At 40.2% G+C, this 27,122-nt stretch overlaps 3 protein-coding genes across 7 annotated transcripts; all 3 read left to right on the top strand.

Annotated features, from left to right (window-relative positions):
- The first annotated feature begins 2,033 nt into the window (after positions 1-2,033).
- Positions 2,034-18,163, top strand: LOC113572481 (ras-related protein Rab-33A-like). Of its 3 annotated transcripts, none has more exons than XM_081699538.1 (8): positions 2,034-2,602; positions 4,402-4,646; positions 5,161-5,290; positions 5,586-5,976; positions 6,801-10,106; positions 10,414-11,317; positions 12,268-14,218; positions 16,308-16,430. In XM_081699538.1, the coding sequence occupies exons 1-7, from the start codon at positions 2,600-2,602 to the stop codon at positions 14,174-14,176; spliced, it is 6,888 nt and encodes a 2,295-aa protein (XP_081555664.1). In that variant the 5' UTR covers positions 2,034-2,599; the 3' UTR covers positions 14,177-14,218; positions 16,308-16,430. The 3 variants fall into 3 exon arrangements, with proteins under 3 accessions (XP_081555664.1, XP_081555665.1, XP_026857910.2); XM_081699539.1 differs by having other exon boundaries at positions 2,034-2,720; positions 12,268-14,767; positions 16,308-16,419; XM_027002109.3 differs by lacking the exons at positions 2,034-2,602; positions 4,402-4,646; positions 5,161-5,290; ... (2 more) ...; positions 10,414-11,317; positions 12,268-14,218 and adding an exon at positions 14,790-15,532 and having other exon boundaries at positions 16,308-18,163.
- Positions 18,164-18,790: 627 nt separating this feature from the next.
- Positions 18,791-22,502, top strand: selenot2 (selenoprotein T, 2). Its single transcript, XM_027002129.3, has 6 exons — positions 18,791-19,116; positions 19,643-19,753; positions 20,040-20,166; positions 20,566-20,653; positions 21,235-21,381; positions 21,551-22,502. Exons 1-5 carry the CDS (start codon positions 18,899-18,901, stop codon positions 21,354-21,356), a joined length of 666 nt encoding a protein of 221 aa, XP_026857930.2. The 5' UTR covers positions 18,791-18,898; the 3' UTR covers positions 21,357-21,381; positions 21,551-22,502.
- A 143-nt stretch (positions 22,503-22,645) lies between these two features.
- rnf4 (ring finger protein 4) lies at positions 22,646-26,058 on the top strand. Of its 3 annotated transcripts, none has more exons than XM_081699548.1 (8): positions 22,646-23,105; positions 23,733-23,840; positions 23,989-24,112; positions 24,205-24,281; positions 24,456-24,468; positions 24,751-24,874; positions 25,031-25,082; positions 25,199-26,058. In XM_081699548.1, exons 2-8 carry the CDS (start codon positions 23,829-23,831, stop codon positions 25,346-25,348), a joined length of 552 nt encoding a protein of 183 aa, XP_081555674.1. In that variant the 5' UTR covers positions 22,646-23,105; positions 23,733-23,828; the 3' UTR covers positions 25,349-26,058. The 3 variants fall into 3 exon arrangements, with proteins under 3 accessions (XP_081555674.1, XP_035387829.1, XP_035387830.1); XM_035531936.1 differs by lacking the exon at positions 22,646-23,105 and adding an exon at positions 23,110-23,184; XM_035531937.1 differs by lacking the exons at positions 22,646-23,105; positions 23,733-23,840 and adding an exon at positions 23,117-23,184.
- The last annotated feature ends 1,064 nt before the right edge of the window (positions 26,059-27,122 follow it).

The following is a 27,122-nucleotide window of genomic DNA, read 5'->3' as shown; positions in this document are numbered from 1 at the left end:
AGTTTTTTTACTTTAAAGGTCTGAAAGAGACAATTAGTGCAGTTTTTCTTTTGCTTGCTAAGTAAACATGCTATTGATTGTTACTTTGGTTACTATTTAGTACTGACCTCTACTGGACAACACTAGCATCATTAACATGCCATTGTGTTGTATTCAAGGCAAACACTACACTACCAGAATGTGGGAGGCAGAGGTCCTCGAAGACCAGACTTGGGAACCACTGGCATCGAATTAGAAACCACTAATTCATAAGGTAAATTATATTATAGTTTAGATTACTTGCAGACCACAGCACATCTTTACAAATATATACTTCATGTCATAATTATACTGTGTATAAATCATCATAAGAACATCACAATTAAAGTGGACATATATTAATATACTTCATCCATATACATTTCATTCTCAATTGAAAGGCTCAGGAATTGGCTGAGGGCTTTCAAAAGTCCATGACCTAAGGTAAAATGATGAACCTATGCATCACAATGACGAGTGTAACACCAGAGTATATTAAGACTGCATCATCTTCTGCCACATCTCTCTGTCTGCTATCACCAGGGTACTTCAGGATACTTCACACTTCACACAAACATCTAGTAGACTTCTCAGAAGGTCTCAATCTTCATAGAAGGGCAGTTTCTCAAGTGCCATTGCCCTATTAAATCCCACCACCACTTCAGGCAGTATGGGAGTATAGTGTTACTGCAGTCTGGGGTTACTTGCAAGTGATGACAGCAGTGCTTTGAGAACAGGAGCTGAAGCTTGTTTGAGGAAGCTCAGCTCTCACCCCCACAAGACCTTCATATTTTCCAGAGCTAGATCACATACAGTCCTCCACTGTGTTTAACGACAGCACCAAAATATGGCACCAATTATGAGCAAAACAGGCAAAGTAAACTGCATTATTAAAATGGCACATTTACCACTTGGCACTTTACCACAGCATGGAAGCAACCGAATACTGTTCTTTGTTATCCCTGACTTGGGGCCTTTGTGTTGGGGTATGAGGGGAGGGCTAATTTGGTGTGTGTGCATATGTGGCTGTGTGTGCCTGCATGTGTGTGTGCACACCCCGTCTCGTTTCAAGCTTTTGAATTCCCATGTGTTATAGAACGATGCCGTATGCATGCATATCTCAAGGTTCCTCTTGGTTTCTCATAGAGTGCGTAATTGTTGTTGACCACAGGCTTCAGGCCCGCATGCAGCACTAAAAAAGAAGGCAGGAAACAGCCAAATGCATTTTCCAGCCACAGCATGAGACGCAAGGGCCGACCAATGAAGATTGTGTGTTTACTTCTCGGCCAGCAGAGGACCCAGGCCCGGTCTGAAAAAGAGGGCAGAATGGATGCCAAATGCCAAATTCAGAAGTACTGAGAAGTGCAAGCTGGGAGAGTGAATTTGGAGAAACACTGTGATATTTAATGTGCCACAGTACGTGTATGATAGCTGGAGGCCAATTAAATAGCAGACCTCCCATCAGAGATGAATTCAGAGCCAAGAATGGAATAAATCATTTTTTCAAAACTTTATTTTATCTAGCATTATATTTTATGTTTGTATATCAAAAGCCTTAAATTCTGCTGTATGAACAGAATCTCATATGCAATAACATGCAGAGTTCCTGTACTTGCATTATCATTTCATAACTTCTAATTTGACAGTTTTCTAAGATGGATGTCTGCATAACTGATATTCCACAGTTCTGAACATACTTTGTGCATAGAAATTGTTTTGGTTAGAGAAAACACTTATCTAGAGTTTGGACTGTTGGTTAATTTCATTCCTGTGGCTTTTACTCATTTTACTATGTGTGTGTGTGTGTGTGTGTGTGTGTGTGTGTGTGTGTGTGTGTGAGAGAGAGAGAGAGAGAGAGAGAGAGAGAGAGAGAGAGAGAGAGAGAGAGAGAGCGAGAGAGGAAGAGGGAGAATGAGAGAGAGAGAGAGAGAGAGAGAGAGAGAGAGAGAGAGAGAAAGAGCAGAGAGAGAGCATGAGTGCTTTTCCATTTGCTGAAACAGAATAAAACTTTAACACAGGGGATCCTTTTCATAGTATTTTCAATATTTGTTTTGCTATACCTTGGTATGATTAATGATATGATTTAAATAACAGCTTTGCCATTGGCTACTAGTCAGTTCACATTATGCATACATTATGAATAATAAGTTACAACTGCTCTGGTGACCTTACAGACAGGGCCTGAACCCAAGCCAATGTGGAGACCAAGTACCCCCTCTACTGAAAGAGAAAACATGGGAACATTAAGACAAGTGTGGGTGTATGGGTGGGTGGGGGGGGAGCAACAGCAAGAGAAACAGCTGCACCCATGACTCTGGAGACACAGGTAACAAAGGGAGAGCAAGAAATCACAAGAGAGGAGGAGGAGACAGAGGAGTAGGAGGAGGAAGAGGTGGGGAGGAGAGGAGGTGGCCGCAGGCCAAGTCAGCCAGCAGCATTCCACCCGTGCGCAGGCCAGCACAGAGCAGGAGTGGGGGAGATAAGAGCTTATCCAGATGTGGCAGAGCTTGGACTTCAGGAGGCAAAGACCGAGAGCTCTCCAGCCAGTGCTCCATCACTGCAAACACACAGTGCACCCTGCATGGTAAATAAGAAAAATACAGCATCAAACGGCTTCTTTCTCCGCTGCTCTTCTGAAGTGCTAATCTAACAAACTACACTGAAGAGTTAGAACTCAACTTCTTTTAAATACAGACCTAAAGGTAAGTCAGATTTGAAAGAGACTTGATTATTCATGTTTTTATGCATTCGGGGATTTGTTTTAGAAATGGACTTGTGGTGAGTTTACTGCAGAGTTGCTTCATAGTTATAACTGTTTCATCATGTAGCCATCATGTTTCCACATAAATGGAAATAATCTTTAAACACAAAAGCGGGCTTTGCGATTGGATATTTGCACATAAAACTTTTGACAATTATTTAACTGTGGCATATTAACATGAATAAGAGTTCTGAGTCTTTTGATGACACTATTACGGGTTAACATGCTTTTGTTTCATGATCGTTTTTCAGATAATTTAAAAAGGACGGTGCTCTCGGTTAAAACATGGGCATGTGCGCAGTATTTATAGCAGATGAGTGTAGAAAAGTCAGCTTTAAATTTCCTCTAACAGAAAACAAGCGTTACCTCAAGTTTCACAGTGTTTAAAGATCACTTTAAGATAACATTATGAACCTTCATTTCCGTAAATGAGTTTAGCATGTCTTAGAACAGCTGCTGTCTTCTGAGGTAAAAAAAAAAACAACAAAAAACATCCAGTCACAGACAAACACACACGCACACACACATACATAGATGTGCACAAACACATGAACACAAACAAAGTAAAAGAGATTTCATATGGATATATGCAAGCTATTTTTATGCTTCCATTTTCCTACTAAAATGAAGATTATACAAAATGATTCACTGCTCCTAGAATATAAAATGAATCCCCAAATTTAACAGGGACAAGCCCATAGCCAAAGCTTTGATTTTAATATAGACTGATGGAATGCACTGTTGAAAGGATCCAAATGTGCTGCATTAATTTTATGTTGTTATTAGGTTTAATAGCCTCTGGCAGTTTCTCTTCCCTTGCTACAGTATAGAAAGTTAATTCTACCATAATCTGGCCAGAGTAACTCTAAGACTGGTTTTCTGAAATCACCCAAATCATCATGGGTCATTATCATTCCACTGACAGGCAAATAAATCATGCCTCACATTTTGCAATTATTACTCTTGAAACAGAGGAGTCTTGAGCAACTCAAAATGGCAAACAGGCAATAAAAGGAGAAGAGGCAGACACCCCTGGCGTTCCTTGCCCTGAAGTCTGAATATTTTGGCATTTAGGAAGTGCGGCACCTGTCATCATCCTCTTAAAGATTGTGGTATAATTGGGCTGTCGAGGCTTTGCTAAGAGAGGAAAACACTTGAGTAATGAATTAGTCCACAAGGAGAACCAGCAGTGGAATGACAGATCACAACAAATATCTCACTCAGTTATTATGCAATGCGCAGTATAAACGTGAAGAAGCCCAACAGCATAATATATCAAATTACCCTTTCATTTGCATGCCCTTCTTTTAGTACTGCCACTCATAACTGGTTAGTGTTAATATGTACATATAATTACAGATATTATTAAATTAAAACAGATGCATTTAAAACTCAGAACTGCCTGTCTTTGAAAAAAACTGCCTAATGATCAGCATGATTCTGTGTCATGTTCCAAGGAGCTCTTTGTGATCTGTGACTCACCCACCTAGTATTGCACAAAGCAATGGTAAAAGCTCCCTGGCCTAAGAAGTAACTCAGCGAAACGTAGCACGACTGCCCTCCCTCAGCTCCATTATCATCCTCATTATTTGTAAAATTGTGACTGTCTTCTGTATAAAAAGAGCAGATCCTTAAAACGGCACACGCAAATCGGAGGATGGTATGAGAGAGCCATGGCTCCACTGGGTGACCCTGCTCCCTGGCTGAAGGTGGCGCTGTTGCTGCTCCTGCTCTTTTTGTCCGCATGTCTGTGCGCGTGCCCCAGGTCCTGCAGCTGCCCCAACCCGAAAGAGGTGCACTGCACCTTCCGCCATTTGCCCTCGCTCCCGCGCAACCTGCCTAAGGACACAGAGAGACTGAACCTGGGGTAGGCAGCTCTGCCACTGTTCTCTGCGTGGAGGCATGTTAATGTGAAGTCTAATCACTGACTCCTTTTTTGTTATAATAGAAGACAGTTTTTGTTATCTTATGCTGTCTATTTTGGTGCAATGCACTTACAGAGAGTCAGGCTCTGCTACCACCATCAGTCATGTATAGTGAATAGTGAATATGTGAATAGTGGCATGTTAATTTTAACTCATTATTATATAGGAACTGCCAGTGATAAAACATTGTCAATGATTATACTTTATAGTAGCATTTACGTTTATCTGATACTGTTCATCTGAGATAGCACACTTTGCTATATCTTACTTGGCATAATTGTCTGTAATAAATCTCCATACTTGAAAAGTGAAAAGAACTGTTACAAAATAACAGGAGATATCTTAGGCAACTTTTCAGACAAAGAGATCCAATACTAAAAGATAAAAGGACAGATGTATTTCCTCCTGAATTTTAAAGTGAAACCATGTTTATGAGCTCCCGTATCCTCCCTGTAGCTATAACAGTATTGCCGCTGTGGGGCCCTTGGATTATGAAAAGCTGCGCCAACTTGAGATGCTTATGCTGCATGGGAACGACATCACGTCTGTGGCTTCAGGATCCTTTTACCACTTACGTTACCTCCAGGTGATTGGAGCCGTGTATGTGTGTACGCACACACACATGCGGGTATATGTCTATATGTGTAGAAATATGCACTTTTTATAAATAAAATTTGCACTGCACTATACCATGCACCACTCTTTGCCTTAAGTACAACCATATGAACGGTCATATCAGGTATGGAGCCTTCTCTGTCTGCTCTTCTGTACCTATCTTTTTTTAATTTCAGCTTCAAAGTGCTGCAGATACTTATCAAGTTCTACTTGCATTTCAGAAATTGAAAAGCAATTGAACTGAACATGTCTATTTATTTATACAGATATTAAAGCTGAGCTACAACAAGCTAAAGACAATAGACCATGGCATGTTCAAAGGGATGAGCAGCCTAGTGCGTCTGCACCTGGACCACAATCTAATTGGCTTCATCGAGCCGTTCTCCTTCACTGGGCTACCATCACTCAAGCTCCTCCAGCTGGAGGGCAACATGTTGCACGACCTCCACCCACACACATTCACCACCCTCTCCGTCCTGGGCACCTTCTGGGGTTCGGGCCTGCGTCACCTTCACCTCGCGGGCAACCAACTAGAGTACTTTCTGCCCGGCACGCTTCAGCACCTGAGCAGGCTGGAGCTGCTCTCCCTGCACAGCAACCCCTGGATATGCGACTGCCACATCCGTTGGCTCTTAGAGTGGGACAAGAAACACGAGGGTGAGGTTCGCACAAACTGACATGAAATGTCGGCCTACACGCACCCTGAACTCATAAAAGTCACCTTCAATTAATGGGATTTGGATTGGATCAATCTTCAAATAAAGAAAAAACCTCCACAGAAAAACCTTTAAACCAAATAGTGACTAGCACCACTTTATATACACTTTATATATGTAGTACCTGTGTGTTAATGCATACAAATATAAATACCACTACATTTAAACAACCGAGTAATTATATATTGTTTCCTCCTTCTATAACTGTGCATACCTCCTGAGATGGGACATGCTGGGTTAAAACAGGGACTCCCATTAATAGATTTGGCTCTTCCCCTTTTCCTCTTTCTTGGTCATTGTCTATTCCCATGTTTTATATTTTGCTATTTTGTCTGTCATCCACTAAATGACACATAAGCAGAAAGTGAAAATGAATTATCTGATTCCATTTGTGAGGAATCTGTTAGAGCATAATAATAATAATAATAATAATAATATTTCATTTCACTGGCTATGTGAAATTGACATTGTACAACGTTGTAATTAAACACTACAGAGCTCCGTTTGTAAAAAAAAGTTATTTCATTTAGGAATAATGGAGAAGAATGTCCAGATTCTTTTCCCATAAAACTTCTAACCCACTAACCAATGATCTAGCATGCTTAGTTGGAGCCATTCATCAACCCTAATCTGTCTCTCTCTCTCTCTCTCTCTCTCTCACACACACACACACACACACACACACACACACACACACACACACACACACACACACACACACACACACACACACACACACACACTTGCTCACTGTCATTTTTGCAGGTGTGATTAAGTGCAAGAAGGACCAGGATGCTATTGCTGGTGAGAACTGTGCTGCATGTGCCTCACCACAGCCCCTCAACAGCAGCCAGGTTCTCCAGCTCTCAGCCCAGCAGCTCTCATGCAACAGACCTTCAATCCTCTCCCCGCTGAGGACAGCCGAGGGTGGCACCTGGGAGGACCAGGAGCCTGATGTCCCTTATGTCAAGGACCTAGAGCATCCACTGGGCCACTTGACATTCACACTGTCCGACAGCCATGGGAATAGAGCCCATGTCGCCTGTGACGTTACACGGCCAACTGAAGGGACCTTGATAGCATGGGAACAGCTGAAGGGGTCAAGGGTGGTGGAGGCAAATGTGACCCTGCTCTCTCTGCTTGAATGTGAAATCGACAGGGATGCTCTCCAGAACCTGTGGAGACTAGTTGCGTACTACTATGAGAGCCCAGCCATACTGGTACAAGGAGCAAGGCTCGAGAACACTTCAAAGGCAACCTTTCAGTACTTCCAGGCCACAAGTGAAGACTCACCTTACTTTACTGAACTCAAAGGGCATTTAATGGCTGATCCGGACTGGCTTCTGCAACCCAGGGTTACTCTTCAGTTGAATCGACGCAAGACCACAACAAAAAAGCTAGTGTTGAACTTCTCTACTTTTATATCAAAGCACATCAGTGAAAGAGGAGAGCAGGAAGACAAAGTCTCCTCCTGGGCTCTTATCCTGAGAGGAACCCCAAGAAGGATTCAGATAGCACTGGAACACTCTGAGGTCACTCTTGACTGTAATGTGCTTAGCTCTGGACATCAATCAATGGAGTGGATGCTTCCAGATCTGACCACTTTAGAAAAGACTGATTCTCACAGAATTGTGTCTGAGCATAACAGATTAGTCATCAAAAACACAAGCCTGTCAGACAGTGGGCTCTATCACTGTTTTGTGCGGACTGAGACAGATGTGGACATAATTTCCTATAGGCTCACTGTCAGGGAACGTCTTCTTAGCCCCAGTGACTTAAATGGAAAGAAGATGTCTGTGGACTATGGGGAATCACTCATTCTTCCCTGTTCAGTTACTTCACCTCAGCCAGTTGAGACCAGATGGATCCTACCAAAGCATGAGATTCTAAATGCATCTGATGCAAAAGGAAGAATCCATGTGTCACAAAATAACACTTTGATCATTAAAAACGTGTTGGATGAGGATACTGGGGAATATAGCTGTTTAGCAGCTAACCTTCATGGGGTGGATATGTTATCTCACATGGTTGTTGTAGCAAGTAAAAAAGAGGAAGACTCTTCAGTTAGTAGTGTGGTGGAAGGGGAGTCACACTTTCTTCATAGTGAGGACACAGAAGGTTCAGGATACCAAGAAATCAAGTACCCAACTGCGAAACAAACTCCTCAGAGAACAGATGGAAAACACAGAGGTTCAGGTGGAGTCCATCGACGGGGCTTTAAAGGAAAGCGCATCAAGGAGCAACCAAACAAATATGTCAAGGAGTTTGATCCAGATCGCTGGCCACAAATATTTGTAAAAGCTAACGCTAAAGTATCTACTGTGCAGCCAGCAACAATTATCACAACACAAGGAGAGACCACAACTGTGAAAATAACAACTCCTGCTCCTATGAGTCCTTATCCCACTACTGCTTTTGAATTTAGGTCTAGCAGTGCTACCAGTAGTGCCCATAAATATTATTTCAGTTCCAAGCAGCTTGTACAAGCCCCTCACAGAGAGCATACAGACTACAGTTCAGCAGAGCAAGAACAAATACATCAAAAATCTGTTAACAGGTTTAACACTCCGAGTTTAGCTTCAGTTCACCTCTCAACCACATTGTCCCCTATAAATTCAAATTTGGCACATGTGACACAACCAGAAAAACAGACAGACATTCACTTAATAGAGGAGAGAATAAGGGCAAATAGCAATCCCACCCTGAACCAAAGACGGAGGCCTCCATACAGAAGAAGACTTCCACCAAGAAGGCCACGACCACAGAAACCTATGCACCCCCCACCCACCACAACAAAAATAACACTCACAACTTCATCTTCCACAGCAGCTCCTTTATCTCCCATGTCCAGTTTTTTTCAAATGAACAATAAAAACACAGGGAGTAGACCTGTGACAGATTCTGAGATTCTGAGTGAACTCGATCCTCGTATTAAAAACCCTGTAAATGTGACAGTAATAGAGATGTCTCCTCAACTTAATAAAAAAACAAAACTATCACATGAAGGAAAATTAGTTAAAAATCAGGATAAAAACAAATATAATGGGTCAGTTGAGCTCATGATTACAGCTCCTATCACACTTGCACCCATGCAAAATAAGTGGTATAAACATGAAAACAGGGAAGATATTGGCTGGACAAGTAACAGAACAAATAAAAATAAATACATACAAAGGATAATAACTACAAGCTCTCCTAGTATTCAGATAACCAATACTAAACTTTCTATAACAGAGAAAGATCCACTAACCACAGAGAAACCAGCCTTGATTAACATCAGTAGAAAGAATGTAGATAACTCAGCAGTCAAGCCTGAGATTCCTGAGTTGCCTATCCACCCATGGCTAACCCAGAGAAGAAACCAAATCTCACCTGTGTCCAGGACTTATACTCCTTCTCCCTTCTGGACTTACACCAACCACATCCCAGTCTGGCCCACGATTCATGGATCAAGGCAGCACTCTTCATCGGACAGAATATGGCATTTACCACACACAAAGGAAAGGAGACTAGGGATCACTAACCGACCTGAAATCACAGCACAAACTGCAAAGCCCACTGCTTACATCCCCTGGTCAGCAGTGACAGCCTTGCCCCTAACCGTAGCACCACACAGCAGCACATCCTCTCGAGTAAGAGATTACTTGCTCCTAAGTAGGCTTCGAAACAAATACCGGCAATCCCAGCTTGATGCTTACCGTTTAGTCCAGCTGGGAAAGCCAGTTACTCTCAAACCAAGGACATACCAGCCCACCCCAAGGCCTCATCCAGCTCCAAATTTCCCAAGCATCCACAAGCCTGTGACATCCCCTTCTGTGGTAGCAGCAACAAGCAAGCCACACACCACAGCCAGCATACTGTATGGGAGTCGCTGGCACTACAGTCAATTTGGAACAAAGAAGTTGAGCACTGCATTGCCCTTTCCAGACCTGTTGGGTAGTGGCGCGAAACCCAGGATCATTGCAACTGACACGGTCAGTGTGTCTGCACTAGCAGAAGCAAATGTTCTCCTGCGCTGTCAGTCATCAGGGGACCCTAAGCCTGCTATCTCCTGGACTAAAGTCTCTACAGGTACGTAGCCTCATACTGAATTTAGAAACTATTCTGTGCTTACAATCAAAATAATTCCATCCTTGCACAGTAAATTAATACAGTCAACAGTTAAAAATCTATATGTAACATCAGCATGCATGATTACATTTTAGCTTTCATCAGAAAAATTAAAACCCAAAATCTACATAGCAACATGTGTTTGCTATGTATATTTGAGTTGTGTTTGATGTCCATCACAGGATCTTGCAAATATTAGCCCTGTTTAGTATCCTAATACAACAGATGTACTTTATTATCTGTTATCTATTATATATACCCTTTACAGGTGCTACAATTCAAGCCAGCACAAAACATGGACAAAGATTTGAGGTTCTTCCAAATGGTACTTTTGTTATAAAGAATGTCCAGCTGCAGGACCGAGGCCAGTACCTCTGTACTGCACAAAATAAATTTGGCTCAGATCGTATGGTGCTCACTCTTGCCATACAAACAGAACCTCCCAAAATACAGGGCCCCAAACACAGAGACATCTCTGTCTACCTGGGTAAGCCAATCAGCTTGGACTGTACTGCAGCTGGCAAGCCGCAAGCCCAGGTCTCCTGGATTCTACCGGACAGAACTTTTGTACGAGAGATAGTTGTTCTTGACAGACCTATATCACTTTTTCCCAATGGAACCCTCAGAATTAGATATGCAAACTTTTCCAGCAAAGGAGACTACAAGTGCATTGCTAGTAATGCAGCAGGTGCTGATACCCTGACCTACCACCTGCATGTTGCTGCACTGCCACCAACAATCAATGAGGAGGCCTCAGAAAGTATATCCCTTAATGCTGGCCGAAGCATTTATGTGCACTGCACAGCCAAAGGTGAGCCTGAGCCTCTCCTTAAGTGGGTTCTTCCTGACAGTTCACAAATGAAACCAACACAATTCATTGAGAGGCGCCTCTTTGTATTCCCCAACGGCACACTTTATGTCAAAAGTGTCTCACCCACGGACACAGGGAGGTATGAGTGCTTGGCTGCAAACGTGGTCGGCATCACTAAGAGAGTGGTGGAGCTGGATGTTCAGCAGGAGGCTGTTGGTCCCTGGAAAGGTCTGGTTCAGCAGCACCATGTCTCAGCCATGTATGGGTCCATGGTTTTCCTGCATTGCCCTGAGTCCACACGTTCCCACAGAGGCACTGTCTGGAGGCTGCCATCTAGAGCTCTACTGGAGCCCCGCCAAAGGTACAACTGCAGTGTTAGCATTCCCCCTCCCTCATACATATATGCCACCCCCAATACATACATACATTTTATATAGATAGATAGATAGATAGATAGATAGATAGATAGATAGATAGATAGATAGATAGATAGATAGATAGATAGATAGATAGATAGATAGATAGATAGATAGATAGATAGATAGATAGATGTATGCATTAAATAGATGTATGCATTAAATACATAGTTGGATTAATATTTGTGTTAACACTGTAAATCAGGACATAGGATTTTTATTATTTATTTATTTTATTATGTGTTATTTAGTGTTTAGTATATCTACCATCTGCAGTTGGATGGACTATGATTCTAACACATGTGGAAGGGTGTCTTTCTGTGCAAGCATAATTCATAAACCACATGCTCAGAATGTAGGAGACGCTTTCCTTTACAAAACACAGCTGGTGTCAGATAATTAAAGCCATTCATGTACAAATATAACTTCCATTCATACAGTTTCAACCATAACTGGCACTTTAAAACTCACCCCAGATTAGCTTCGTCATTACTGTAATACAAACAATGTCTTACAAATGTGAAACAGCCTGTGGTGTCAGACAGAAACCCAAATAAACCCTGCTGATCCAGACAATACAATAGTCACATTCCTCATTATTGAGCACACAGAAACAGGGTCCTCTTACACCTCATAGTAATATATTTAATTAAACTTTAAAGAATATTTCACCAAACCTCATAATTACTTATTTTGCCATAAACTGACTATGAGGCAAATTAATGCTATGAATTTACAAACCACAACCATCTAAAAGAGATAAATATCAACAAGCATAAATGAAAAAGTCAGAATATTTTAAGTTTACATTTGAGAAAGAATTGCTTTCACAGTTATTTAAAATAACGAAACGTGCGAAAATGTGAACTGACAGTTTCTCTGCTTTTGTCTCCAGTCCTCAGAGACACATAACTGCTTTCTCTAATGGCACTCTCAGGATCCTGCAGTTGACTGAAAAAGATGGTGGCAGTTACCTTTGCATGTACCAAAAGCCCAATGGAGAGGAAATTGAATTGTTTCAGCTGGAGGTCCTCATGAAACCACCCAAGATAGAGAACATAGGCACTCCACAAAAGAGAGTCACTAATGGAGACAACTTCCTTGTGGATTGTGTAGCTTCGGGTCTTCCAGACCCAGAAGTATCATGGAGTCTGCCTGATGGTACAGTGATAAACAATGCTCTGCAATCAGATGACAGCGGAACACGCAGTCGTCGGTACACTATCTTTGGTAACGGCACTCTCCTGTTGCAGCAAATGGGGGAAAATGATGAAGGCGATTATACATGCTATGCAAAAAACACACTGGGGGAGGATGCAATGAAGGTGAGTGTTGAGGTGATCCCAAATTCCCCCCAGATTTCCTCCAAAGACCACATGTCTCTTTGGGCTTCTCTTGGCCAATCAGTTCAGATGAAGTGTGATGCTACAGGTGAACCTGTACCCACTATTATCTGGATTTCACCAAACAATGAGATAATAACCTCGTCTTCAGTTAAATATCAAATATTGAATGATGGGACACTGATCATAAAAAAGGTGACTTTGGCAGACCAGGGAAAGTATGCATGTGTCGCACGGAACTCAGCTGGTGATGACATTAAGAATGTGAATCTCCAAGTGGAAGTCCGCGAGCCACATATCAATGGAAAAAGAGGACAAACAGCCAGTAAAATTTTGGCAGTCTCCTATCAGACTCTGTTGCTGCACTGCACTGCTGAGGGCATGCCTGAGCCACAGGTAACATGGACCACATCTTACGGTATGTCTCTGCCCACACCATACGTTGGGGGCAGGTTCCAAGTCCACAAGAATGGAACTCTTGAACTACGAGGCCTCCGGAAAACTGACGAAGGTAAGTTTCTCTGTGTGGCCAAAAATTATCTGGGAGAGGCAAGTCTAGTAATTGATCTCGAAGTTGCATCACTTGCTGAAAAGCCAAGCTTCCCAGTGCCAAACATTGAGGTTTTACCCCTCAAACTAGATGGAGATGACATTACTTTGAAATGCCAGGCTGTAGGGAGACCAAAGCCAGAGTTTGTTTGGATTCTGCCCAACACTACAGTGCTGGCTTCAGGCATGAAACTTAAGAGGTTTATCCACTCCTCGGGAAATGGGACTTTGTACATTATTCAACCAGTGCCAAGTGACAAAGGGGTTTATCGCTGTCTGGCCAAAAATGTAGCAGGACAAGCAGAAAAGCGCTATGCTTTAGAACCCGGAAAGAAGCCCCAAATTCGAAGTACAGCTTCATCTATGAAGATTTCACTTGGACAAACACTCAGCATGCCATGCACAGTGGATGGCTGGCCCCAAGCAACCATCACTTGGACTCTCCCAAATGGTCTGGTATTGGACAGGCCTCAGGTTATTGGAAGAGTCACTTACTTATCAAATGGAACACTTCATCTTAGAGAAATTGCAAAGTTTGACAGAGGAACGTACACTTGCAAAGCCACTAACATGTTTGGATCGTCATCACTGTCATATCCTGTAACTATTATGGTGTTTCCACCACAGATCACTAATCCACCACCATCCATAATAAGAGTTGCAAAGGGGTCTCCAGTAACACTAAACTGCATTGCTGCAGGTATTCCTAAACCAGACATTTCTTGGACTCTACCAGGACGCACCACACTTGTGCCCAACAATCGCTTCACTGCATTAGGTGGAATTCACATGACCAAGGATGGCAGTTTGGTAATACAGGATCCCAGCCTAATGAACTCAGGGATTTATAAATGCAATGCCAAAAATGCCCTGGGTACAGACTTCAAAGCAACATACCTTCAAGTGATCTGAATGTGTGGAGTAGAGAGATATTTGAAGTTCAAATATTTCAAGGTACGTGCACATCATCCTTGTAAACAAATGTAAATAGAACCTAAAATGACTTCAGCTGCATTTAAAGTTAATAACACAACCTAAGGAATTTTCACATGGGCATTATTCCTCCTTCATGAGTGTGTAAAGAATTTTGTTACAGCCATGGGATTGGAACCAACAAGCTAAAGTTCCAGTAACGTATGAATTTTAAACTTCTGTATACATAATTTAAAGAAATATTGGTTTGTACATAAAATTATATATTCAAATGTTTGAAACATATATGCTTGTGTTTTGATAATGTATGAAAATGCATATTTTTAAATTGGAAATCAGATGCGATTTGAAGGGAAAATAGGCAAAATTGTTGTTTGTATGCAGAGTAAATGTACATCTAATATATACCCACAAGATTCTATGCATTTTCATTCAGAACAAAACAGCCTTTCACTGTCAGAGTAGAAGGGAGCCTTGTATGGCACAAATGTTAGCATTGTTCTGATATCCGCACCAAAGATGAGACACAAGCGGCCAGTTCTACAAACTGATTAGTTACTGACACACTGGGTGAGTAAAAATTATTTGATGGGAACATTTACAACAACAGAAAAAAATTAATTAATAAATTAATGTGTAGCCTAAACCCATTAATATCTATTGTTACACCGCTCGTAATAATTTCAATACTGTATATTTTTATTATTTTTAAAGTAATATAATTATGGCAAATGGATTTAAACATAGTCATTAGAGCTGTATAGTTCATGTCTTCACGTATAGGCTGATTAACATAGCCTATTCCACGAGGTTGTAGCAGCGAAAATAAATGAACAGAACAGTCTAGTGTCAGATAAGCCGCGTGCGTGTTACAACTTATCACAGTGACCAAAAATAAAAGTCCGAACATAGATAGCTAACATTCTATCAATTTACTATGCACTTGCCTGCAGTCCTAGCCTTGCATCTGCATACGGGAAAGAAGCGGAGGGAGGGGATTTGTACCACCCCTTCCCCCATCCTTACCAGCAGAGCAGTGGTGCACAAGTGTACGCACATCTTTTCACCGTAATGGCAAATGAAGCAACTGAAAATAGACGAGGAACTGCAAACGTACGAAATGCTAACCTCACGTCGTCCTTCGACTTGAGCGCGTCTCTGGACCATAGTGTGCAGACACGAATTTTTAAAATCATTGTAATCGGGGACTCGAATGTTGGTAAGACGTGTTTAACCTTCCGATTCACCGGTGGATCCTTCCCGGATAAGACCGAGGCCACAATCGGTGTAGATTTCAGGGAGAAAGCCGTGGAGATCGAAGGCGAGAAAATAAAGGTGGGTCGTAAGGATGGGCTCTCGAAGGCCGACATGTCATTGTCTTAAGCACCACAATTCGTAATGTATGTTTCAGTCAATGGCATGACAACGAACCAGATTCCTCTGTTACGAGGAAACGTCTCTTGTGTTTGGTTCCTTTTATGTTTGCATTCAGATCAATGTCAAACTTCGAATGATCGCACTATGTGTGGGTTACAAATTCACGGTGTTCGTGTCTGTTGTGACTGCTGTTTATTTGTAAGAATGTTAGCCTTAAGTGATTACAGATCCCAAGAGACCTCTCCTCATATTACATTGGACTCTGAATTTAGCAGGATATTTTTCTTGTCCATTGATCTCTTTTCATTTGATGTAGATTCTGGTGAAGTGTCATTTCACGTTAATTAAAAATACAGTGAAGGCCCCTTGTATGCTTTTGTAGGAGTATTGAATGAGACCAAGTTCAGTGAGTGCCATGCTAATTCAGTGCAGCTTTATCTATATAAACTACGTGGTAACGAATGTAACATCCAGAGTACAATGTTTTAAGAACATCAAGAATGAGCTTGAGACATAACATTGATTGAAGATTGGGAAAGTATGGTTACAAAATATATAAAATACATTCTATGGAAAACTTGCGTTACTTGTGAGTATCATTAAAAGATGCTTTTTCAGTCTCTTTTCTCAGTTATCAGCATCCTTTTTCTCTTAAAATGATCTGCACTGACACAGCACAGCTCAGTCTCCTGTGTCTTGGTTTCCCTTCTGCTGCATTTGTGTGAACGCACAGGTGCAGGTATGGGACACCGCAGGTCAGGAGCGCTTCCGAAAGAGCATGGTGGAGCACTACTACCGCAATGTACATGCTGTCGTTTTCGTCTATGATGTCACCAAGATGGCCTCGTTCCAGAACCTGAAGACCTGGGTGCAGGAGTGTGACGGCCACCGTGTGTCACCCTCTGTGCCCCGTGTCCTCGTGGGCAACAAGTGTGACCTGGTGGACCAGATCCAGGTGCCCTCCAGCACAGCACTGAAGTTTGCTGACGCCCACAACATGCTGCTGTTCGAGACGTCAGCCAAGGACCCCAAGGAGAGCCAGAACGTGGACTCCATCTTCATGTGCCTGGCCTGTCGCCTGAAGGCCCAGAGGTCACTGCTGCATAGAGACGTGATGAGGGAGGACGGGAGGCTGAGGCTAGGCCACGAGTCCGAGCCTAAGAGCACCTGCCCCTGCTGAGGACCCACGACTGTGAAGCCTGCAATGCCCCCTAGTGGTCTTTCCCTAAGGTCCATCCACACTGAGGCCAAAGAGGGACTAACATTGATGGCTGCAAACAAAGAACGTGCCTGCAACTAATGACATTTTAAATTTGTGGTGACTTTTCAGTAAGCCTTGTGTTTGCTTGGTTTGTTGTTTTTCTGTATGTATAGTTCTCAATTTCTGGTTTTATCTCACCTGTCACAGAAAACATGTTTTGTACATTGGAGGATGTGATCCACACACTGTAATGATGCTCTGTTTAAATTTGTGTATTCTCCTAATCTTCCTGAATATTTAGAAATAGGGACTTCTATTCAGAATTCCAGTCACCCAAATAACATTCAGCTGTGGGAACTTGTGTCCTACCAATAATCTATTTTTATCTTCAAGAACACAATCAACTCAAAAGATTACTGCGCGCAATAAGGCATACTATACCAAATGTGATTATTTATTCATCAGGAGCCAAAACCTTTTGCGGTCAGGAACTGCATAGAAATGGATTTGCTGGCCTCAAGGAGGTATTGCATGTGCCATGTATTCCATTGCACATGGGGTATTTCTAGGTATTCGTTCAAATGTTTATATGCCTTAAAATATGGGGCTCATATAATCATCTATTATGATAAGTGTCTTTGTAGACAAGCAATATCTCACACTTCTCCTTATACAATAACAAAATAATGACTAATCCTGATTAACTGCATGTTGTATTATTGGACAGTTATAAATGGTGATTGCTGTGTATGCAGTCATATACATGAGATAATAGTGTGGATGGACATTTGGAAAGTATATTTAAGTTCTAGCAAGAAGACTACATTTCCCATCAAAGCATGCCTTGAACAAATGCTGTAAAATGTGAGGTTGACATGGTTTATCATGTAGCAAGATGCCAACTTGCTTCTGTCTTTAGCCCATCACGTATCTGAAATCAAAGTGATATTTCAACTTCATTCAGCCATCTGTAACAGAAGGTCTCAGGTAAAGCATAATAATAATAACGACTCCCATTTCATCAAAAGAGTAAAAAATACAAATATTTGATAGGAAAACAAGCGAGAAGTTGATGTAACAAAGATATTAATTTTATGCTCAAATTAATGTCAGGATGAAGGCTACTGCTTGTGTAGTGATAAACCAAGTTTATGGTTGCCCCAGTAATAACATACACTCAGTCAAACTGTTGTTCTGCCAGTATTCTTTTCCTTTTTTACTTCTCTTTTCCTATATCCATACCTTGAGTTGCCTCGGCTTCTTTTGCACACTTTTCTTGTGTGGTCTCTAATACATGAGGAAGGAGTGTGTTTTTTACTGTAAATTGACATGTTTCTGTGCATCTGTTCAGTTTTGAGCTCCAGAATTAAATGTCCAAACCATTTCAAGTGGCACTCAAAATTTTGTGACACAACTAAAAAAATGCACACAACACACTGTTACGTAAAAGAAATGTAACACATCAACTAAATTCCAAAGTTGGCAGTTTCTTGTATGTCCAAAACAAATTACAAGCTAAATGAACCAGTGCGAATGGAGAGAGCACATTCTGAAGTACACTCCAGCTAGTGCACCTTCTTCACACCAATCCAAGTCTGTTGATGTGTTTTTTCAGTCAAAGAAGCAAAAGAAGTAATGATGTAAAATGCATGTAAGGTAGTTCATATTAATTTGTAGTTTCATAGTAAGTGAAGGATAAGTATATTTAATTATAAAATTACTATGCCATTGTAAGCTGTATATACCACAAAACAAAATGTGGAGCTGCAACAATATTGAAATATGTAGCATCTTAGCAACATTCAAAGATCCAAAATATGAGATTTTTCCATGTTTATTTTAGCAAACCCTAACTCCTACACGATAACAATGATATCTTTGTTTTTTTAATTTTACTAAATAATAACAAACTCACTGGGTGACGCTACAGTAGAATGAATAGTATTTTGGGAGACAAATGATAGAGCCTCTCAAAGGGCTTGTATTTTGAAATTCCCTTGATCAGCTTTGAAATTTGCTGGTGTTGCCAAAAAAAGGGACGAATTCGAAGAATCACTAAGCCAGTCATTTCTAACAGTGGCAGGGGACGTTGCTTTTATGCAAGTCCCATAACTTTTACAGGAATGGCCGAATACAGTCAGACGGGTATATTAACGGCATTGTTGCTGTTTACAGTCGTCACTCTGCGAGATATTTACCTTGGCAGGACCATGACTCAACAGCTTGAGCATCAGGCTTCGGAAAGCATGGGGCCCGAGAGTTATATGGATCAAGATATCCACACACAACGGCATACCAAGCCGAAATTCTACACAGGTCCAGTCCTGAAGTTCCAGTACTGGTGAGGCGCTTAGATAGATATTTAATCTTAGCGGCTTCCAGGCGAGACTTATGTTTTAAAGCTAGCTAGCTATCCTAGCTAACGTAAGATAGCTATCGTTGCCTCTACATTGTGAATGGGTAATGTAACCTAGCTATTAGCTAGCTAATACCTAACGTTATCAGATAACCAGTCTAGCTAGCTATCTGAATTACTGATCAATTAATATTATCCTTTATGACCTCCACGTACTGAGCCCTGCTTTATAAGACTCGTCGTTTCTGTTGTTACATGTTTATGATAGCCATGTCTCGTCCTAAGAGACATACAAGTGAGCTAAGGTAGGTCAGCTAACTAACTAGCTATCTTACTGAATGGAAGCTTACTGACTAGCTGGAATAGTAGCAATTTTGTCAAGCTTTCCACAATTAGAGGAAATTGTTACTTTCCTCTAATTTAAAATTGTGATTTTAAAATGGTTTGCAGTGAATTTATAGCAATGTTGATTCATAATAATGTGTTAATGTGAGAATTTCCTTGTTTTCAGTATATCCTGAGGTTACAGTAAGGTGTTCCAGGAGTACTCCCGGTCTATTAGCCAGTTGTACCCGGACATCCGAATTGAAGGCGAGAACTACCCTCCCAAACCCATCAATAAGTGAGTCAATTATCCAAAAATATAGTGTCTGAAAGTGACATGAATACATTTTGAATGAATACATATAGCTAGAGACGTTAATTCCTGCCATTCATTTTAATGGGACAAAGTAAAAGTGTTCTTTTTGTCTAATGTCTCATCTGACACCTGAATAGGCTGGCTGCAGTTGATATTGTCCCTTTCTAAATAATTTTTTTAGATTATCTTCTGGGCACAGGTTGTGACCATTTGTGGCGGGGGAGACTTGCCTTAAGTGTGCCTCACAGATTCATTGTGTGTTTCACAGATATATTTCAAATTTAATCTCCTACTTCAAATTGCTTGCCATTGCCCTGATTGTCACTGGACAAAATCCTTTTCAAATGCTTGGAGTGAACACACCAAGAGTTTGGTCCTGGGGCCAAGAAAATAAGGTATGAGATTACTTCTTCTCTCACCATGCTGCATGTGAGAAACAGTGCAGGTGTATTCCAAGCATATTTGATCAGCAAAGTAGGTATCGAGTTGTCTTCAAGTTGTGTATTCTGTCACAGATCATTTATTAGCAGTTATTAAGATTTTTAAAAATTCATGTATATAGCCGTAGGTATCACATTTTTGCCAGTGTACAAATGTAGCAGGCTAGTGTGAAGTAGTTCCATATCTAACAACTTTTTGACAACTGATTTTCTATAACAGCACTTTAGGAAAATGTGGATTTCTTTATTATTATTCTGTTCAAGCACAGAAAACCTATGGGATCCTATGTGGGGGGTTTGGTTGTTGTCTTACTAGTCATAGTTTTTGGGATTATTGTTTATTTGTTCTTTCAGATATTCTCGTGTCTCATGGCATTCTTCCTCAGTAACATGTTAGAAACCCATTTCCTGTCTACAGGAGCATTTGAAATAACATTAAATGGTGAGATTTCTTTTAAGACCACCTGCTTGACCATTCTGAAACATCTAAGCATTTGCTTTTTGTTCTTCATTTTCAGGCTGGCTATCCTGCTATTCAAACTATTTGCAGATATTTGTATTGACAGTTAGTCATGAGCAAATTCTTAAATCAGCAACTATTTTAGGTTTATTAATGGCACGACTTGTTCTCATTATTGATTAAACTGTCCTTGTAGTTTATTAGTTGACACTGAACTGACAGATTTATAGATGAAAATAATTATTGTGGCCAGATTGAAACTGAAGAGCTCTTGGGTTTAAGGGAGCTTGACCAGAAAATTAATAACTATTCTTAAGTTATTCTTTCTCATGGTTTTAGGTATTGAACCTATTTTAGTTGGTTGCCAGATATTCCAGTTATTACAGACAAACTTCTTTGTGTTGTATAATACTTAGACTAATTATGTCCTTTAGTGTTAAGTTGAATGTGTGGTTTTTATATCTGTCTTCTCTGTATGTGTTGAATTGCATACTAAACACATTGAACTTAATGTCTGTACCTGCCTTTTTACATGTGCCTCAAATATGCCTATTTTTTTGTAGATGTTCCAATTTGGTCAAAACTGCAGTCAGGTTATGTACCCAACATTCAAGAGCTATTCCACATCCTAGACAACCACCTCAAGATGAATCAGGTCGACAAGCTAAAATTCCCCTCACCATAGTACTGTTGCACAAGCTGAGAGACAAGTAAGTGATAAAGGCAGTATATTGCCACCAGTGTTTTTGTTTGTTTGTTTGTTGTTGTTTTTTTTGGGGGGGGGGGTTGTCAGGGGTCATCTCAGGATATACACTGAACTTGCTTTCCCTAATATGTTCGGCCATAGCTTAATTAGCCTATACTGATTGATTGGTGCAGGCCCCTGGGGCGGTTTCTTTGGTCAGTGGGACTGTGGACTGTGGCGTAATGAAGGCCTGCACTGCAAACAGCCCGCTGTGTGTGCAGACTGGATACTCGTGCCACCACACACACTTCCCCTGCCCCGTGACGCACTCCTACAGGTCGGCTACATCTCTGCTGGGCAGCATGCTGTCTCCACTGCATCCACTTTAGGAGACTCACCTGCAAGATGGGCACATTGAATTTGGTTTTAAATGACAAAGGTGAAGATTTGCGCAGAAGAGAGGTGAATTGACCAAAAATGTGGTCAATGGATTGTGTTAAATTCTAGATCCAAATGTTCTCTTACTTAACTGTGATTGAATTTTTTTTTATCTTCTTTTTTTTTCATTTTATCTGAAAGTCTTTGAATGACCATGTAATTGTTGGTTTGCACTGCTGTAGCAATGTACTGTATTTGGGATATCTCCAGCTGTTTTCAGCGTAGCTGAAATGATTGTGTTCTGCTGAAATGTGCAGTTTGTTTAGATCACATTCTGTTTTAGGTGAAGTGCTCAGAGGTGTAATTTCATGTCTTTATAATATAGCTAAAGTTTAACTTGGAAAATGTTGTGCTCTTGAATGGGGAAATATTGTATTATTTGGATCTACAACCTCATACTTATCAGTTATATTCGAAATAATCTAGTCTTGAGTCCAGCTGGCTATTTAGAATAATTGTGGAAGCAACCACTGTCTTGAAACACTGCATTAAGCAGATAGTTGGGAATGGTACTTGTATTTCCAAACACTCCTTCAATTTTTACATCTCTCTCCTTGTAGATGTGGGAAAAAAGCAGTCTTCTGTTTTAGTCTAATTGTTGGGAATTTGTAATAACATTTTATTGGGATTCAGCTTGGGGGAACATGGTGGAACTTTTACATTTGTTTCAGAGTGATGTAAAAATAAAGAATCAAGTAGACAAATGTATTCACTTTCCCCTTGCCACTACATAGAGATAAGAAAACATGACTAAAATTGATCTCCTGCTTCTTTTGTAGAAACTTTATAGGCTTAAAACATTTATTAAGGAATAAAGCATTTTGGTAGTGTGGAAACAACAAAGGCTAAACTATCAGGCTGCCTTAGTGCATACTGCACAGTGTATAGGACATCTCTGCATGTAACAGATTTTTGTTTTATTTTTTGACAGTGAAAATGCAAATTACAGTTTTCACCACTGTTTCACTGCCAAAATATCCTATTTTGTGATTTGTTTATATTAATGAAAGTTATATTAGTCTTGCATTGTTAAATGTTACATTGCTACAAGTTCTTATAATACAATGGTTATAGTGATAACCGTATTCGTCTGTCGGGTAAACATTACAAAGAAAATCCCAGACGTCTGTTTTTAATTCTCTTAACTAATTTATAATCTTGCTCATCTTGGACCAATCTTTTACCATTTTTTTTTAAATCAGATAGGATTGGCATACGTCACGCTTTATTTAGTTTACGGTTCTAGCACTGGAATACAGAAGTCCATGGAGTAAAGTACTCCAAACCAGTAGATGTCACCGAGAGTCGTAGGTAACGTTATTTCGCTGTTATTGCGTGTTACTGTTTTTTTTCCCTCATTTCAAACAAGCTGACTGGTCGAGTGTTAAGAGTATGTAGCTATACAACTTTATATTTTAAGACATCTGAAACAGTTTGTTTTAGTGGATGTAGAATACAGAATATAACAAAAAATATTGCTGACTAACCTATTGGCTTAATCATTTATTCTGAAAATCTGCTGTGTGTGTTGGCTAGCTATCTAGCTAACGCTAACTAACTTATTTGAACTCGGTTTGAAAATACTGCAGTATACTTGGCGCAGTGTCGGTGTCGTTTGTTGTTTCAGGTTACAACGTGGTAGCTAGCCAATTGAATTATTTCTTGAATTAACTAGTACCCATGAGTTTACGTAGATAAGCTATCTATTCTAAATAGCTTGACACGATACCGACTAATGTCTATGGCTAGCTAGCTAGCAAAACGTTGGTATTGTTAGCCATGTTTGTAGGTAAACGTAAATTTAGATGGTGCTGCAAATAACTATTACTCTGACTACTCGGTTATAATATAACTAGCTAAATAAATTTGGGGTTAAACGAAAAACACGTAGCTAGTTCAGCTAGCTAGGACCCCTAATTGTTGTCTCCTGTTTTACAGTTGGGTGCCTACACGGTCATATTGGAGATTGAGAAGCTCGCTAGTTAACTATACCGTCAATGTGATAGCTTCACACTGCTTAGCACCGCACGCAACATGAGTGGTTTGGTGAGAGGGTTTTTATATTTAAACACTTGAACATTCACGTGAACGTTACAGATTAGATTTACACCACAAGAAACTGCTTTTAGGCCTGACTTTATTTACTTTTTGTCCCACTCAAAACGAGTGTTTTGTAAAACTTTCCTCCTAACAGACTCAGCGGAAAAGACGAACAGGTTCACTCTCATGTTCTCGGCGCAGCAACAAAAGGACTAGGACTCAGATGTCTCAGACGGTCATGGAAACCATTGATGTGATGGAAAACGACAGACTAAGCAGTGAGTGCAACCTAAGTTTCAGTTAGCTACTTCAGTCCTGCCCCCTCCCCTTAATCACTGCCCTTTTTTCTTTTCTATGTACTTCTATGAAGGTGAGGAGGTAGTAGACCTAACCTGTGAAGGCTCAGAGCCAGCTGTTGTTGATCTGACCAATAATGATTCTGTTGTGGTGAGTTCTTAGCTTTTACTTTCACTATTCACTATTTCTAAAAAGAAGAGATGGTCGATTTTCTTCTTTAGAGTTTACTTGTACTGCATTTAAATTGGAATTTTGCTGTTTATGATTTTTTTGTGTGTGTTCATTTATTGTTTTGTCTATGTTTCATCACCTTGTGGAAATCAGCTTGTAGATGAAGGTAATTATCTTGTTGTTTTCAAAACTACAGTATGTGGACCTTTTGCCACTGACGTGCTGTTGTGTTTGGTGGGGGGTGTATGTGTACTTGTTAATTTGGTATATGCTAATATGGAGAAGTCAAATTATAGCATTTGAGAGCAGTTGGTCCAGCCTTCTTTCATACATTTGTAGCTCATATAGTGTATTTTATATGCATGTTCATGGATATTGATATTGTAGTTAAACTTTGTTTATTCTATTGTATATAGGAAAGTGACTCACTGTTATTGCTATGTACCAGGTACACAGAGCAGAGATGGACAGGGCACAGAGAGTTATGTGCTGAGTAGTGATGAGGAGGAAGACACAAGTCTAAATCTCAATCCATCTTTACTCTCTTCTCTACATGCTAGCACCAGAGCCAGGTAAGTCTAACTTGCCACATCAGGGACTAGTTTAAAAAAAAAAAACCACACACCTTATTTATGCTTATTGTTGAGCATAGTGTCAAGTGTCAAATGCATCAAAATAAAAACATAAACACCTACCATGTCAGTAGCTGTTAATCTGTTGAATCACAGGTCTAAACCAGGAACGGTTAGCTGTCCTGTGTGCATGGATGCATACGCAGAGGTAAAAAAAACAACAAAAAAAAACAACACTTGTTTAACTGAATATATTGTAGGTTAAGTGCTTATTCTTATATGAATTGTTTTTGTGGACCTGAGCTCCTCACTAATCTTTCCCAGATCGTTGACAGCGGCCGGCTCATGGTATCCACCAAGTGTGGCCACCTGTTCTGCAGTCAGTGCATCCGCGACTCCCTCGCCAGGGCCCACACCTGCCCAACGTGCAGGAAGAAACTCACTTACAAGCAATATCACCCTATATATATCTGATGTCAAAGAAAGATGTATTTTCACTGACCTGTGACAAGAACAGTGCACTTTTACAACCAGTTTGTATGTTTCTGCCAAACTTCTTATCTATGGCCTTTGAGGCATCACCTGGACCTCAACGTTTCGTGACTATATGCCAACAATGCGATGATAAAATAATCTGCCTGTTGGAGGGATGGACACAGCCAGAGGAAATCTAACTTTTGAAGGGTTCTTTTTTCACCTGGTCTATATGCAAGCTGCTCTTAAATCTAGTACTCCTTCATAAATTTGGGGTTTAGATGTTGAGCACTAATATTTAAGTAATGTGAATTGTTTTACTGCCCTGTTCCCCAGGAATCTAGCAGAAATATATCTCATGGATTCTGGAAGAAAAAGCAAGAATGTTGCTTTGAAATGGTGTATGATACTGTTGAGTCAGCCCATGTTACTTTACTCATGTCTACCATTAGAAGTTAACCAGATTCACCATGCAATTTGGAACTACATTCCTTTAAGTTTGATTCTTTATTTTTTCAGACAGTGCTTTGATTTGCTTTTGGTGTGTGTAAATGTAATCTGTTGTAATAAATGTGGGTGCAATACAGTCTGTTCACTGCACCTATTAATTGTAAATGTGTATGTATTTAATGTATAAAAGTTGAGCAAGGTTAGAAGACTGGCAATACAATGTAAAAGGGAAGTTTGTTTCAATAAAAGAGTGAGCGCTATTCGGTTGTTGATATTTTGGCGTCGGAATGGGGGGCACCGCTTCCATGAATGTGACCTGATGTGAAATGTGAGCGTGCAAATAAGTCCTTGTAGTAACCTGAATTTAAAGCAAGGCTCTGTAAAGCAATACCCGGCAGTGTTTAGATGCCAATGTTTTATAATTACCACAAGATGGCAGTGCTTATAAGAACACAAAATCCCCCCCTTTTAGGTTATCTTTGAATCTTAAAACTCGATTTTTCCTTCAGAAAATAATTTTAATTAGAGTAATTTTACTTATTGGCAAGTGTTTATATTTAACCTCTAATCACAAAAATGTCTAGTGCGTTTCAGTCTGCAAAATATTACACGTACGATTTGCATCTGTCAATGGACTTTTAAACCAAATAAAGTGAGATATTCTTGATTTTTATTCAGTTGTGGTTACCACTTATTAAATTGATAAGTAAATAAGTTTGCATGGAATAATGGACCTTATGTGTCTTTTTGTGTTTCCAATTCACGGGAAACATGGATATTGAGAAAATAATTTTTTTTCCTTGACACTTGAGATATGAAATATATAGTGAATTCTAGTTTTATATATATATATATATATATATATATATATATATACAATGGTTTGGGGACAATGGTTAAATAAATATGATTATATAGATAATGGTTTGGGGACAATTATAGGGAGGTAAGAATTGTGTACATTAGTTTTTAATTTACCTCCGAGGTTCCTGGTTCACACAGCAAGGCTTCTGCGAAAAGAGTAATTTTAAGCCTTATCAGTGTAAGACTGTAAAAATACGGTTACTGCATGGACATCCGTACTGAACGGGGTGGGGGTGGGGGGGTAAATACAGTACTGCATTAATACTGTTCTATTTGCTAAGGTTTGTCAAGGAAAATAAAATATACTCGATATTACACAGTAAATATTTTGCTGTTAATAATAATTATGACAATGATGCAATTTTTAATAGAAAGGAGGCAAGTAGTGCAGAACATTTTCTGCTACTGAATATAAATAACACGGATCAGAAACCTTCGTTGTGATTGGTCAAAAGTTCAC

Source organism: Electrophorus electricus, chromosome 16, assembly GCF_041902795.1.
Source record: "Electrophorus electricus isolate QZ-2024a chromosome 16, ASM4190279v1, whole genome shotgun sequence".
In the NCBI taxonomy this organism is placed as follows: Eukaryota; Metazoa; Chordata; class Actinopteri; order Gymnotiformes; family Gymnotidae; genus Electrophorus; species Electrophorus electricus.
This window is presented reverse-complemented; position numbering and strand designations above follow the sequence as displayed.